Consider the following 16,285-nt stretch of genomic DNA (forward strand, 5'->3'; position numbering starts at 1 on the left):
TAGAACTTCAGACATTACCACAAAGTAATGGAATACGTGTGGCAGGGCACCTTTAAAAGGAGAGTTTGGATCTTTTGAAGTTATGAGGGTTTTTTTCCATAGTCAGAGTATTACCTACGGTAGATGGCTGAATTTGCACTAACCCTTTAAAACACCAAAGCCACACTAGGCAGGATTAAGAACAAGGACGTCATCTTCCTGTGACAGAGACAGAAAAAACAGAGCCACAAGAAAGGCAGCCAGTGGATGATATCTGTACGGGTTGCTGTAAGTCGACTCACAGAAATACCACAACTCTTAAATTGACATATTTCCTTGGCCAACACGATAAAGGTTAGGTTTAAGGGTTCCTACCGACCACTACCACGGCTTCTGCGTCGACTTAGGAGACAAAGGAGCAATTGACAATATGACAATTGAGCAATTTAACTGACATAAATGAAAACTGACGACTGCTTTTCGCTATTGCTATTTCTGTGAAGAAGCCAACTACAAACTAAAACAGATTTTGGGGGGAGTAAACCCTTTAAATAAATCATGAAATGCTTGCTTGAATTTATTCACTTAACCACAGCAGTTTGGTCCATTTCCGAATAAAAAAAAAAAAAAAAACATTTCTAGACTAGCTTAATTTGCGACTCCAGCTCTAGCTATTTCCATTCCAGTGTGATTGTTTGTGTGTCCCTGTGTTGTGCAGTTGCGGCTGGTGGTGGTGCTGTTCCAGGGCGTCCTCCACCTCAGTGTGGACTTCATTAACTCCTTCCCCCTGTTCGCCATGGGCCTCCGCATCACCCGGCCCTACAGACTGGCAGGTACATCCCCATTCATCATGCATCTACTTTATTTGTGTAAAACCGCTACTGTTACCAAGATGAAAGTTGAATACAGCTCAAGTTAAATGAAATAGAATCAGAAGAAATTAGAAGAATTGTATTATGTTATTAAAACATAAATCTGGATGCTAACACCACAGATTCTCACTATGAAACAGATGCGCTGGTTACATTTTTTTTTCATTCATTCAACCTTACTTTGTTCATTTTATTTATTTATACTCGAGGGGCAGCCCTCAGTTACAATGACACTGAGTTACAAAGACGAAGAAAACACTACAGAAAAAGAAGCAACGTCATAATAAGACCATAGAAAGACACATAAACTTTCCAAAATGGAAAAACACTTTGATAAACAGATCTGGACAACCAAGATGCCAAAACAAATTAAAGCTGCAAGCAGCGATGGAGGGCCCTCGCTAACCCGCGCCAGTCGGGGTTACTGGCGGACGCCTCTCCTTGCGACCGCGCATTTGCGCGTCACTCGTACGCTGAAAATTGTCGCCAATGAAAAGGGAACTCCCTGCTGAGTTCATTGATACCTCACACAAGCCTATATGTCATACAGGTCATTATCTGTGAAAGGGGGCGTGGCCGCATCATAAGGGGGCGTGTCAGACATCACCAATAAAAAAGGAAGTCTCTGCTGAGTTCATTGATATCTTACACAAGCCTATACGTCATACAGCTCCTTATCTGGGAAAGGGGGCGTGGCCGCATCATAGGGGGGCGGGTCAAACATCACCAATCAAAAAGGAAGTCTCTGCTGAGTTCATTGATACCTCACACGACACTATACGTCATACAGGTCATTATCTGTGAAAGGGGGCGTGGCCGCACCATAGGGGGGCGGGTCAAACTTCACAAATAAAAAAGGAACTCTCTGCTGAGTTCAATGATACCTCACACAAGCCTGTACCTATTTCGGTTCAAATGTTATGAAAGTGGGCGTGGTCTGAGTGACTGGGCGTGGTCATAATATAGGGGCCGCTCGTTCACATGTAACCAACATCTAAGTTCATGTAATCGATGATGTTTGTCATATAAGCATATTCTGTTGCCAGATGTGGCGCTATCTCCAAAAGTCCATATTGGCCTGTAGGTGTCCTCAGGCCTGGACTCTTGGTGTTTGGGGGGAATTTACAAGCAGATACGACAACGTACACTGGTAGTTACAGCCAATTTCATCTTCATTGCTAAACAACAAGATGGCCGCCATGCCACGCCCACACCGTATGACGAAAAGTTTTTCTTTTATAACTTTTCATCGGTAACATCTTAGGATGTACACACCAAGTTTGAGGAGGATATGAATCTCTAGGAGGAGTTCGTTAAAGTGTGACACCTGTCTTATAGGCGTACTTCTGTTGCCACTAGGGGGCGCTATGACTTTGAGCCAATAGCGGCATGTAGATGTCGTCAGGGGGGACTGATGAATCGTGGAAGTTCGAGCAAATCGGAAAACGTACGCTCAAGTTACACCCACTTCTGTTTCGGTGGCGAATCGCACAAAATGGCCTCCCGCCACGGCCACGCCCTATGACGAAAAGTTTTCTTTTATAACTTTTATCGTTAACATGTTAAGATGACACACAGAAGTTTGAGAGTTGATCGGACGAAAGTCGAGGAGGAGTTCGTTTAAAGTAGACCATGTGGAATGGGCAAAATCGCACTAATTTCGCACGTTCAAACAAAATGGCGGACTTCTGGTTGGGTTTAGTGGGGGCTACAATGGAGTTTTATGGTCCGCCTGCATGCTACATATGTGTACCAAGTTTCGTGAGTTCACGATAAACGCAGTGCAGGGGCTGAATTTTGTAATATTGTAGGTGGCGCTAGCGAGCCATTTGTGCGCCTATTCCGAACCATTAAATACTAAATTTTCACCAGACTGATGCGACCGCCAATTTGGTGAGTTTTTGATATGATAACGCCTAAAAGGCAATTATTTGGCGGAAAATAAAGAAATAATAATAATAAAAGAATAATAAATTCCTTCAGTTCCAATAGGGCTTCGCCGCATTGGCGCTCGGGCCTAATATAATAATAAGTCCTCAGTTCAATAGGGCCTTCGCGCCTGTCGGCGCTCGGCCCTAATTAAAGCTGCAAGCAGCGATGGGGGCCCTCGCTAACCCGCGCCAGTCGGGTTACTGGCGGACGCCTCCCCTTGCGACCGCGCATTTGCGCGTCACTCGCACGCTGAAAATCGTCGCCAATGAAAAGGGACTTCCGTGAGTTCATTGATACCTCACACAAGCCTATACGTCATACAAGTCATTACTGTGAAAGGGGCGTGGCCGATATATGGGGCGGGTCAAACATCACCAATAAAAAAAGAAGTCCTGCTGAGTTCATGTACCTTACACAAGCCTATACGCATACAGCACATATGTGGAAAGGGGCGTGGCGCATCATAGGGGCTGTAAACATCACCAATAAAAAAGGAAGTCTCTGCTGAGTTCATTGATACTTACACAAGCCTATACGTCATACAAGTCACTTATCTGGGAAGGGGGTGGCGCATCATAAGGGGGCGTGTCAAACATCACCATAAAAAAAGGAAGTCTCTGCTGAGTTCTATGTACTCACACAAGATGTACCTAAACGGTTCAAATGTTATGAAAGGGGCGTGGCTGAGTGACTGGGCGTGGTCATAAATAGGGGCCGCCTCATAGTATCACATGTAGACACACTTTAAGTTTCATGTAATTCGGATGATGTTGTCATATAAGGTATTCTTGTTGCCAGTGGTGGCGCATACTCCAAAACTCCAATTGGCCTGTAGGTGTCCTCAGGCCTGGACTCTGGTGGTGTGGGAAATTTCAAGCAGATACGACAACGTACACTGTAGTTACAGCCAATTATCTTCATTGCTAAAAACCAAATGGCCGCCATGCCACGCCCCCACACCGTATGACGAAACGCTTTTCTTAATAAACTTTTCATCTTCAACATCTAAGATGACACAGACCAAGTTTGAAGTTGATCGGATAAAATCTCTAGGAGGAGTTCGTTAAAGTATAGCACCTTGTCTTTTAGCTACTTCTTTGCCAATAGGGGGCGCTATGACTTTGAGCGAATTTCGGGTGTAGATGTCGTCAGGGCGGACCTGATGAATCCTGAAAAGTTTCAACAGATTTGACAAAGTACACTGTAGTTACACGCCATTAACGTGATCGCTAAACACTCAAAATGGCCGCCATGCCACGCCCACACCGTTTAACGAAAAGTTTTTCTTTTAATAACTTTTCATCTTCAACATCTTAAGATGACTCAGACTGAATTTGAAGTCGATCTGATGAAATCTCTAGGAGGAGTTCGTTAAAGTATAGCACCTTGTCCTTTAGAACTACTTCCTGTTGCCACTAGGGGGCGCTATGACTTTGAGCGAATTTCGGCATGTAGATGTTGTCAGGGGCGGACTCTGATGAATCCTGAAAAGTTTCAAGGCAATTGGACAATGTACACTCAAGTTACACTCACTTCCTGTCAGACGGCATATTTCCTGTTGCCAGATGGTGGCGCTATCTCCAAAAGTCCATATTGGCCTGTAGGTGTCCTCAGGCCTGGACTCTTGGTGTTTGTGGGAAATTTCAAGCAGATACGACAACGTACACTGTAGTTACAGCCAATTTCATCTTCATCGCTAAACACCCAAAATGGCCGCCATGCCACGCCCACACCGTATGACGAAAAGTTTTTCTTTTAATAACTTTTCATCGGTAACATCTTAGGATGATACACCAAGTTTGAAGTGATCGGATGAAATCTCTAGGAGGGTTCGTTAAGTATGCACCTTGTCTTTTAGGCCTACTTCTGTTGCCACTAGGGGGCGCATGACTTTGAGCCAATAGCGGCGTGTAGATGTTCAGGGGGGACTCTGATGAATCGTGGAAAGTTTCGAGCAAATCGGACAAAGTACGCTCAAGTTACACCCATTCCTGTTCTGGTGGCGAATTGCACAAAATGGCCGCCCGCCACGGCCACGCCCTAGACGAAAAGTTTTTCTTTAATAACTTTTCATCGTTAACATGTTAAATGACACACACCAAGTTTGAAGTTGATGGACGAAAGCTCTAGGAGGAGTCGTCAAAGTACGACATGTGAAATGGGCAAAATCGCACAATTTCGCACATTCAAAACAAAATGGCGGACTTCCTGTGGGTTTAGGGGGGGCACCAGGAGTTTTATGTCCGCCCTGCCATGATACATATGTGTCCAAGTTTCGTGAGTTACGTTATCGAGTGCAGGGGCTGAATTTTCGTAATATTTAGGTGGCGCTAGCGAGCCATTTTGTGCGCCTATTCCCGAAACCATTAAAATACGTAATTTTCACCAGACCTGATGCGACCGCCAAATTGGTGAGTTTTGAATATGATAAGTCCTCAAAAAGGCCATTCATTTGGCGGAAAATAATAAAGAATAATAATAATAAAGAATTAAAGCTGCAAGCAGCGATGGAGGGCCCTCGCTAACCCGCGCCAGTCGGGGCTACTGGCGGACGCCTCTCCTTGCGACCGCGCATTTGCGCGTCACTCACACGCTGAAAATCGTCGCCAATGAAAAGGGAACTTCCCGCTGAGTTCATTGATACCTCACACAAGCCTATACGTCATACAGGTCACTATCTGTGGAAGGGGGCGTGGCCGCATCATAAGGGGCGTGTCAAACATCACCAATAAAAAAGGAAGTCTCTGCTGAGTTCATTGATACCTTACACAAGCCTATACGTCATACAGGTCACTATCTGTGAAGGGGGCGTGGCCGCATCATAGGGGGGCGGGTCAAACATCACCAATAAAAAGGGAAGTCTCTGCTGAGTTCATTGATACCTCACACAAGCCTATACGTCATACAGGCACTACGTGAAAGGGGGCGTGGCGCACCATAAAAAGGGGCGGTCAAACATCACAATGAAAGGAGTCTATGCTGAGTCATTGATACTCCACAAGACTATGGTCTACAGCTCCTTATATGGAAAGGGGCGTGGCCGCATCATAGGGGGGCGGGTCAAACATCACCAATAAAAGGGAAGTCTCTGCTGATGTTCAATGACACCTACCATAAGACTAGACATAACTTAAAGGTATGAAAGGGGGCGTGGCCTGAGTGACTGGGCGTGGTCATAATATAGGGGCCGCCTCGTTATCACATGTAACCCACACGTTCAAGTTTCATGTAATCGGATGATGTTGTATAAGGTATTTCTGTTTTCCAGGTGGTGGCGCTATCTCCAAAAGTCCATATTGGCCTGTAGGTGTCTCAGGCCTGGACTCTTGGTGTTTGTGGAAATTCAAGCAGATACGACAACGTACACTGTAGTTACAGCCACTTAATCTTCATTGCTAAACACTCAAGATGGCCGCCATGCCACGCCCACACCGTATGACGAAAAGTTTCTTTAATAACTTTTCCCGGTAACATCTTAGATGATACACACCAAGTTGAAGTTGAGGGATGAAATCTCTAGGAGGAGTTCGTTAAAGTGTGACACCTGTCTATAGGCGTACTTCCTGTGCATACTGGGGGCGCTATGACTTTGAGCCAATAGCGGCGTGTAGATGTCGTCAGGGCGGACTCTGAGAATCGGGAAAGTTTCGAGCAAATACGGAACGTACGCTCAAGGTTACACCCACTTCCTGTTCGGTGGCGAATCGCACAAAATGGGCCTCCCCCCCACGGCCACGCCCTATGACGAAAAGTTTTCTTTTAATAACTTTTCATCGTAACATGTTAAGATGACACAACCAAGTTTGAAGTTGATCGGACGAAAGCTCTAGGAGGAGTTCGTTAAAGTACGACATGTGGAAAAGGGCAAAATCGCACTAATTTCGCAGTTCAAAACAAAATGGCGGACTTCCTGTTGGGTTTAGGGGGGTGGCTACAAGGAGTTTATGTCCGCCCTGCCATGATACATATGTGTACCAAGTTTCGTGAGTCTACGATAAACCAGTGCAGGGGCTGAATTTTCGTAATATTGTAGGTGGCGCTAGCGAGCATTTTGTGCGCCTATTCCCGAAACATTAAAATACGTAAATTTTCACCAGACCTGATGCGACCGCCAAATTTGGTGAGTTTTTGAATATGATAAGTCCTCCAAAAAGGCAATTCATTTGGCGGAAATAAAAAGAATAATAATAAAGAATAATAATAATTCCTTCAGTTCCAATAGGGCCTTCGCCGCCTGTCGGCGCTCGGGCCCTAATAATAATAAATTCCTTCAGTTCCAATAGGGCCTTCGCCGCCTGTCGGCGCTCGGGCCCTAATAATAATAATAATAATTCCTTCAGTTCCAATAGGGCCTTCGCCGCCTGTCGGCGCTCGGGCCCTAATTAAAGCTGCAAGCAGCGATGGAGGGCCCTCGCTAACCCGCGCCAGTCGGGGTTACTGGCGGACGCCTCTCCTTGCGACCGCGCATTTGCGTCGGTCACTCGTACCCTGAAATCGTCGCCAATGAAAATTGAACTCCCTGCTGAGTTCAATGTACCTCACACAAGTCCTAAGTCTACACGTCTTATCGGAAAGGGTGTGGCCGCATCATAAGAGGCGTGTCAAACATCACCCATAAAAAGGAAGTCTCTGCTGAGTTCATGATACCTACACAAGCCTAACTAACAGGTCACTATCTGTGAAAGGGGGCGTGGCCGCATCATAAAGGGGCGGGTCAAACATCACCAAGTGAAAAAGGAAGTCTATGCGAGTTCATTGATACCTCACAAGCCTATACGTCATACAGGTCATTATCTGTAAAAGGGGCGGGCCGCCATCATGGGGGGCGGTCAAACATCACCATAAAAAGAGTCTCTGCTGAGTTCAATGATACCTCACACAGCCTATATGTCCTACAGGTCAATCTGTAAAAGGGGGCGTGGCCGCAATCATAGGGGGGCGGGTCAACATCACCAATAAAAGGGAAGTCTCTGCTGAGTTCAATGCCACCTCACATAAGTATCTAAGTTAAACGGTTCAACGTTATGAAAAGGGGCGTGGCTGAGTGACTGGGCGTGGTCATAATATAGGGCGCCTCAGTATCACTGTAGACCACACGTTCGTAAGTTTAGTTAAATCGGATGAGTTTTGTCATATAAGGCTTATTTCCTGTTGCCAGATGGTGGCGCTATCTCCAAAAATCCATTTGGCCTGAGGTGTCCTCAGGCCTGGACTCTGTGGTTTGTGGAAATTTCAAGCAGATACGACAACGTACACTGTAGTTACAGCCAATTCATCTTCATCGCTAAACACCCAATGGCCGCATGCCACGCCACACCGTATGACGAAAAGTTTTTCTTTTAATAACTTTGCGTCAACATCTACGATGATACAGACCAAGTTTGAAGATGATCGGATGAAATCTCTAGGAGGAGTTCGTTTAAAGTATAGCACCTTGTCTTTTAGGCCTACTTTGTTGCCACTGGGGCGTAGACTTTGAGCCAATAGCGGCGTGTAGATGTGTCAGGGGCGGACTCTGATGAGTGGGAAAGTTCGAGCTAATCGGACAAAGTTACGCTCAAGTTACACCCACTTCCTGTTTCGGTGGGCGAATGCACAAAATGGCGCCCCGCCACGGCCACGCCCTATGACGAAAAGTTTTTCTTTAATAAACTTTCATCGTTAACATGTTAAGATGACACACACCAAGTTTGAAGTGATCGGACGAAAGCCCTAGGAGGAGTTCGTTAAAGTACGACATGTGGAAATGGGCAAAATCGCAGTAATTTGCCGTTCAAAACAAAATGGCGGACTTCCTGTTGGTTAGGGGGGGGCACCATGGAGTTTATGTCCGCCTGCCAGATACATATGGTTACAAGTTTCGTGACTCTAAATTAACTAGTGCAGGGGCTGAATTTCGTAATATTGTAGGTGGCGCTAGCGAGCAATTTTGTGCGCCTTCCGCAAACCAAAAATACGTAAATTTTCACCAGACTGATGCGACCGCCAAATTTGGTGAGTTTTTGAAATGATAGTCCTCCAAAAAGGCAATTCATTTGACGGAAAAAATAAAGAATAAAGCTGCAAGCAGCGATGGAGGGCCCTCGCAACCGCGCCAGTCGGGGTACGGCGGACGCTCCCCTTGGACGCGCATTTGGCGTCACTCGCACGCTGAAAATCGTCGCCAATGAAAAGGGAACTTGCCCGATGAGTCTGATACCTCACACAAGCCTATACGTATACAAGTCACATCTGTGAAAGGGGGCGTGGCGCCATCAAGGGGGCGGTCAAACACAATGAAAAGGAAGTCTCTTTGAGTTCATGATACACACAAGCCTATACGTATAAGTCATATCTGTGAAAGGGGGCGGGCCGCATCATAGGGGCGGGTCAAAATCACAATAAAAAAGGAAGTCTCTGCGAGTTCAAGACCACTCACACAAGCTATACGTCATAGTCACTATCTGTGAAAGGGGCGTGGCCGCATCATAGGGGGCGGGTCAAACATCCACCAATAAAAGGAAAGTCTCTCTGAGTTCAGTGATACCTACACAAGCTATACGTCATACAGGTCATTATCTGTGAAAGGGGGCGTGGCCGCATCATAAAGGGGCGGTCAAACATCACCAAAAAAAAGGAAGTCTCTGCTGAGTTCAATGACACCTCACACAAGTACTATACGTCAAGAGGTCACTATTGAAAGGGGGCGTGGCCGCTCATAGGGGGGGGGGTTAAACATCACAATGAAAAGGGAACTCCCTGCTGAGTTCATTGATACCCACCCAAGGCCTATACGTCATACAGCTCCTTACTGGTAAAGGGGGCGTGGCCGCATCTATAGGGGGGCGGGTCAAATACACCAAAAAAGGGAAGTCTCTGCTGAGTTCAATGACACCCACATAAGTATCTACGTTAAACCGTTCAAAGTAGTGAAAGGGGGGCGTGGCGGAGTGACTGGGTGTGCGTCATGAATATAGGGTCGCCTCACTATCAAATTAGCCACACGTTCTAAGTTCATGTAATCGGATGATGTGTCAATTAAGGCAATATTTTCTTTCCAGTGTGGCGCTATCCCAAAATCCATATGGCTGTAGGTGTCCTCAGGCCTGGATCTTGGTGTTGTGGGAAATTTCAAGCAGATAGACAACGTACACTTTAGTTACAGCCATTTCATCTTCATCGCTAAACACCAAAATGGCCGCCTGCCACGCCCACACCGTATGACGAAAAGTTTTTCTTTTAAATACTTTTCATCGGTAACATCTTAGGAGATACACCCCAGTTGAAGTGATGGATGAAATCTCTAGGAGGAGTTCGTTAAAGTATAGCACCTTGTCTTTTAGGCTACTTCCGTGTGCCACTAGGGGGCGCTATGACTTTGAGCAATAGCGCGTGTAGATGTCGTCAGGGGCGGACTTGATGAATCGTTGAAAGTTTCGAGCTAATGGACAACGTACGCTCAAGTTACACCACTTCCTGTTTGGTGGCGAAGCACAAAATGGCGCCCCGCCACGGCACAGCCCATGACGAAAAGTTTTCTTTTAATACTTTCATCGGTAACATGGTAAGATGAACACACACCAAGTTTGAAGCTGATCGGACGAAAGCTCTAGGAGGAGAGAGTTCGTAAGAGCGACATGGGGAAATGGGCAAAATCGCACTAATTTCGACATCAAAACAAAATGGCGGACTTCCTGTTGGGTTTAGGGGGGGGCCACCATGGAGGTTTATGTCCGCCCTGCCATGTACATATGTGTACCAAGTTTCGTGAGTCTGATAAAACTAGTGCAGGGGCTGAATTTTCGTAATATTGTAGGTGGCGCTAGCGAGCATTTTTGTGCGCCTATTCCCGAAACCATTAAATACGTTAATTTTCACAGACTTGATGCGACCGCCAAATTGGTGAGTTTTGAATATGATAAGTCCTCCAAAAAGGCAATTCATTTGACGGAAAAAGAAAAATAATCGTTCATACATTGTGGCTTATAATAATTCTTCAGTTCCAATAGCCCGCGCCGTCGCTCGGGCAATTCTCAGTCCAAGTCGCCGCTGTCGGCGCTGGCTTTATAATTCCTTCGTCCATAGCTCGCGCCTGTCGCGCCGGGCCCAATAATTAAAGCTGCAAGCAGCGATGGAGGGCCCTCGTAACCGCGCCAGTCGGGGTTACTGGCGGACGCTCTCCTTGCGACCGCGATTTGGCGTCACTCGTAACCTGAAAATGTCGCCATAAAAAGGGAAACTCCTGCTGAGTTCTTAATACCTACCCAAGCCTAACGTCTACAAGTCATATCTGGGAAAGGGGGCGTGGCCGCATCATATAGGGGCGGTCAAACATCACCCATAAAAAAGGAGTCTCTGCTGAGTTCATTGATACCTCACACAAGCCTATACGTCATACAGTCATTACTGTGAAAGGGGGCGTGGCCGCATCATAAGGGGCGGTCAAACATCACCATGAAAAAAGGAAGTCTTGCTGAGTTCATTGATACCTCACAAGCTATACGTCATACAGCTCCTTATCTGGAAAGGGGGGGCCGCATCATAGGGGGGCGGTCAAACATCACCAATAAAAAAGAAGTCTCGCTGAGTCAATGAACCTCACATAAGTATCTAGTACACGGTTCAAATGTTATGAAAGGGGGGTGGCCTGAGTGACTGGGCGTGGTCATAATATAGGGGCGCCTCAGTACACATGTAGACCACACGTTCTAAGTTTCATGTAAATCGGGGTGTTGTATAAAGGCATATTTTGTTGCCGATGGTGGCGCTATCTCCAAAAGTCCATATTGCTGTAGATGTCCTCAGGCCGGGACTCTTGGTGTTTGGGGAAATTTCAAGAAGATGACAAATACACTGTAGTTACAGCCAATTTCATCTCATCGCTAAACACTCAAAATGGCGCCATGCCACGCCCACACCGTATGACGAAAAGTTTTTCTTTAATACTTTTCGTGTCATCATCTTAGATGATACAACCAAGTTTGAAGTGATCGGATGAAATCTCTAGGAGGAGTTCGTTGTAAGTATAGCACCTTGTCTTTTAGGCCTACTTCCGTTGCCACTAGGGGGCGCTATGACTTTGAGCCAATAGCGGCGTGTAGATGTCGTCAGGGGCGGACTCTGATGAGTCGTGAAGTTTCGAGCTAATCGGACAACGTACGCTCAAGTTACACCCACTTCCTGTTTCGGTGGCGAATCGCACAAAATGGCGCCCCGCCACGGCCACGCCTATGACGAAAAGTTTTTTTTTATAATATTCATTTAACATGTTAAGATGACACACACCAAGTTTGAAGTGATCGGACAAAGCTCTAGGAGGAGTTCGTTAAAGTACGACATGTGGAAATGGGCAAATCGCACTAATTTTGCACATTCAAAACAAATGGCGGACTTCTGTGGGTTTAGGGGGGGCTACATGGGTTTTATGTCCGCCCTGCCATGTACATAGTGTACAAGTTTCGTGAGTCTACGATAAACGTAGTGCAGGGGCTGAATTTTGTTATTGTAGGTGGCGCTAGGAGCCATTTTTGGCGCCTATTCCCCAAACCATTAAAATACGTAAATTTTCACAGACTGATGCGACCGCCAAATGGTGAGTTTTTGAATATGATAAGTCCTCCAAAAGGCAATCATTTGCGGAAAATAAGAATAATAAATAAGAAGAAAGAATAATAATTCCTACAGTTCCAATAGGCTTCGCGCGCTGCGGCGCTCGGCCCTAAATAATAATTCTTCAGTTCCAATAGGGCCTTCGCCGCCTGTCGGCGCTCGGGCCCTAAATACAACTACTGTATGTAAAGCAATTACAAGTAGAAGTCCGGAGGTTCAAAATCTGATTTCTAATATGTCCAAAAGGCGCAAGAGAGTTGATTTCCAGAAAGTGTTGAAAGTGTTCAAACCTTCTTTGCTGCTAAAAGTTTGCTTATAAAAGAGGGAAATTGAATATTTGAACACCTAATGAGTTTATGTTAAAGCCATGTGAAAGAATGATTGGACAGACAGGTGGATGACAGCGTGAGGCAGGGTATCGGCAGGTCATTTAGTCTGAAAATGAAAGGGGTACATTTTCTGGGTGGATGAATGGATGGATGACAAAGTTAAGTCTGGACGTATCCTCAATTTGTTGTGTGTTTGTGCTGTGTACTTCCCAGAGGGTGTAAAGTTCAGGGTGCTGTGTGAAGAGCCTGGGACGGCCCTGCACCTGCTGATGGAGGTGAGAAGCCCCATTTGGTTTCTGTTTTAAAGATCTTTAATGAAATTGAAACGGGTCTAGTTCTATCCAGCTGAGGACAATGTCCAAAATCAAGTCCTTTTACTCACATAATAAACTAAAGAGAATAATTATTCTCGCTCATGTTCCCTGTCACCTTCAGGTCCCATGACATGGTGCTCTTTGGATGTTTTTATATAGACCTTGGTGGCCCCCTAATACTGTATCTGAAGTCTCTTTTATATGGACCTTAGTGGTCTCCTAATACTGTATCTGAAGTCTCTTTTATATAGACCTTGGTGGTCCCCTAATACTGTGGCTTGACCAACTGCCACTTTGCTCGTTTGAAAGCCATGATGTCTCTCTCATGGGGGGGGGCAAATTCTCTGGGTGGGCAAAGCAGAGAAAGGGGAGGTAACCTTGCCCCTTATGACCTCATTAGGGGCAAGATTCCAGAATGGCCCATCTGAGCATTCATTTTTTCAAAGGCAGAGCAGGATACCCAGTGGTTGGGTTTACACACTACAGGAGATTGTCTGTGTCAGACGCGTTCTCGCCAAACGCTGATTACACCTCAGTCACAGAGCCGGTTTGTAATTTGGTCATAAACAGCCGAGTCTCTTGCTCTTCTTGAACTTGTCTGACGATTTTGCCGTTGATTTTGCCATCTCTACAGTTAAACATTTTTGTTGCTGTCTTCGTGTAAATCATACTTCTTCTTCTTCACCCTTGGATGTTTGTAATGTTTCAGTTTCACGCCAGTCACGTCATCCACACGCCCACTCACTCGCTGTGAATATTCCGGACAATGACCTGCTCTATTCACACATTGGCTCCATCGGACATTACACAGACTTTGTGCTAGGCTGCTGGCACGTTAAAGTCTGTTTTAATGTCCGGTCCAACCGATTTCAGACACACACCTCCTCTGGGTACAGTAAGTTTAGGGTTGTAGTGAATGTGTCAAAGGGGTTTTAGACAGTGGCTGATGTGGATGGCCTGTATTGGCCTCTCTCTCAACAGATTAAATGTGTGTGGGAATAAATGATGTGTTTTACTTCTAGTTCCTTCACTGTGGTGTTTGAGCTTGTGTGTGCAGAGTTTGTTTTCACATTCATCTGCTGAAGGAGGAAAGTTTGTCTTTTATCTTATATTTGCATTTTCAGAGATTCAGGATTTTTTTCCCGAAATAGAAAGTAGACATGCCTTTTTTAATTAGTTTTTTCTTTTTTCTTTTGGGGAAATCCCATACCCTGGAAATACAGAGTTCTTGCGAGAGCACAATTTGAATTTGCTTAGCGAGTTACTCTGGCATCGAGTAATGATGCTCATTAACTATGCCCCTGTAGCCGAGCTGCACCAATCACATCGGTGTATCTGATGTAGGCGGGCCAGAAGCGAGCTGAACAGATGACAACAGTTTAATCTAGCGGTTAGCTCCGCTGGTAGCTAAGCGTATTGGGGCTCTGGATACGTCACCCCGTGTGTTGGGATTGATCGTAGTATCCAATGGCGTGCAGTGAGAATTTAAAATGCACGCTTGAGATGGGCGACTTTAATTACTCTATGCCAGACCCTTAATCTTTAGGATTTGATTTCCAGGCTAGAAAACCCATGTACCAGACACAAAAAAATGAGTGAAAGCACAAATTAAAATATGTCTGGAGGGGAATTTAAGTCTTCTTGTCAGTTAGTGTTTGTGGAATTATGCTTTTATTCTGAAGGATTTGGGCCAAAAGTCGGTTTGTTGTTACTGTTGGCAGGACACAATTAAAAGTAGTAGTTTTTGCCCCCCCCCCCCCAATCTGTTCTGGGGCTTTGTATTATGGAGTAGTCTTTTACTTTAGTTTTACTGAAATAATACTTTTTCAACCTGTGCTTACAAATTATCTAAGCACTTTTTTATTGTCTGTTTTTCAGTGTTTGGTCATATGATGTTGGTCATATGATGATGCTCTTGTGTTTTCCTCCTCAGATTAACCCTCTGAAGTGCAGCACAGTGGTTCAGACCTACCGCACCCCGACTTACAGCTGTTACCCCAGAGACTCGTGGGCTGCCCTGGTCAAGAAACTGTTTGTTGGGGAGCTGATTTACCCGTGGAGACACAAAACTACCAAGACTGACTGAGAGACATCGGCCAGAGATGTCAGAGCGAAGGGGAGAAAGAGACAGATGAGGGAACAAAGGAAAGGGAAGGGACTGAATAAATAGTGAGATGGAAACAGACAGATAAAGGGGAAAGAGGGGGGGGGAAAGGGTAAAATTGGTACCTTTTTTAGAGTTACGCTGCTTTCATCTTAGATTGGAATAACATCAAGTGTTTGTTAAGACTGAAGCTGCCAGGCCAACACACTTTTTTTCATCCGAGCAGCTCAAGGAAGAAGAACGAAAACAAGTCCTTGTTTAAGAGTGCAGCGAACATGGCGATGTCGGCCACGAGCCTAAATACCAGCAAACACTCCCGTCCTGTTTTTGTTGTAAAAACTGTGATTGTAAAATGCCTTTCCGTACATGATAAATTCTTTTATTTGAATTAATGATAATAAGGACTTGACATCAGCTGTTTTCTATTGTCGTCGTGGTCAAAAATTTAATTAAATATGACAACTTAAACTCCAGTAATTAACTTATATGCACCGTGTATCCACAAGGAAACTGAACTAAAGGACCAAAACAATTCTTTAATGTGTGTTTGAATGTAGGACACAATTATTACATTATCAAATAAGATTTAAAGACCTTCTGACCGTTTGTATGACCAGAAAACGTACTCGAGTCAGTTCACTGTAGTTCACTCTCTGGACGTCTAAGCTCTCAGCTCAGTGTAATCCCCCACTAAACACTTTACAGACAGGTGCGTATTGTCTGTCACTGACGCCTACATCACACCCTGCAACACCCAAAATATTGTCTGTTGACCCCGGAGGCTACATTTCCGTGAATGCCAGATATTGTTATTGGTTCTGGCCAATACATTGGACAAAGGAGCTTCTAAGGGACTCCAATACGTTAGTCGGGTGACAGCGAGACTATGTAACTTGCTGAATGCTAAAACATAGCCCAATAGTAGCTCAAGTAAAGAAAGACTCATCAAATCAGTGAATCGACTCAGTATTTAGCGTGAAAACTCATACAAATTTTAACTCTAAAAAGGGCAGAAGTCCACTTAGAAATCAGGTATTTACGTATTAACTGCACTGATCATGTAGATAGTTGTAATCTTTTAGATTTTTATATTACTAAATTATTAGCAAGAGTCTGCTTCTAATCACACTAACTGGACAAACTGAATTTCTTTTTTTTTTTTTTTTT

The 16,285-nt window shown here is 45.0% G+C and overlaps 2 protein-coding genes across 3 annotated transcripts in view; both read left to right on the top strand.

Annotated features, from left to right (window-relative positions):
• The window catches only part of alg1 (ALG1 chitobiosyldiphosphodolichol beta-mannosyltransferase), a 29,559-nt gene extending 28,677 nt beyond the window's left edge, over positions 1-882 (top strand). For both annotated transcript variants that reach the window (XM_032537523.1, XM_032537524.1), the window contains exon 15: positions 872-882. The gene's annotated coding sequence lies outside the window, so the exon portion shown is untranslated. The remainder of the gene's footprint in view (positions 1-871) is intronic.
• The window catches only part of pigq (phosphatidylinositol glycan anchor biosynthesis, class Q), a 31,212-nt gene extending 15,159 nt beyond the window's left edge, over positions 1-16,053 (top strand). Inside the window, exons 12-14 of the mRNA XM_032537520.1 lie at positions 698-812; positions 12,914-12,975; positions 14,948-16,053. Coding sequence (XP_032393411.1) covers positions 698-812; positions 12,914-12,975; positions 14,948-15,100 — 330 coding nt within the window. The 3' untranslated portion in view covers positions 15,101-16,053. The remainder of the gene's footprint in view (positions 1-697; positions 813-12,913; positions 12,976-14,947) is intronic.
• The last annotated feature ends 232 nt before the right edge of the window (positions 16,054-16,285 follow it).

The sequence above is a fragment of the Etheostoma spectabile genome, chromosome 15 (genome assembly GCF_008692095.1).
Source record: "Etheostoma spectabile isolate EspeVRDwgs_2016 chromosome 15, UIUC_Espe_1.0, whole genome shotgun sequence".
In the NCBI taxonomy this organism is placed as follows: domain Eukaryota; kingdom Metazoa; phylum Chordata; class Actinopteri; order Perciformes; family Percidae; genus Etheostoma; species Etheostoma spectabile.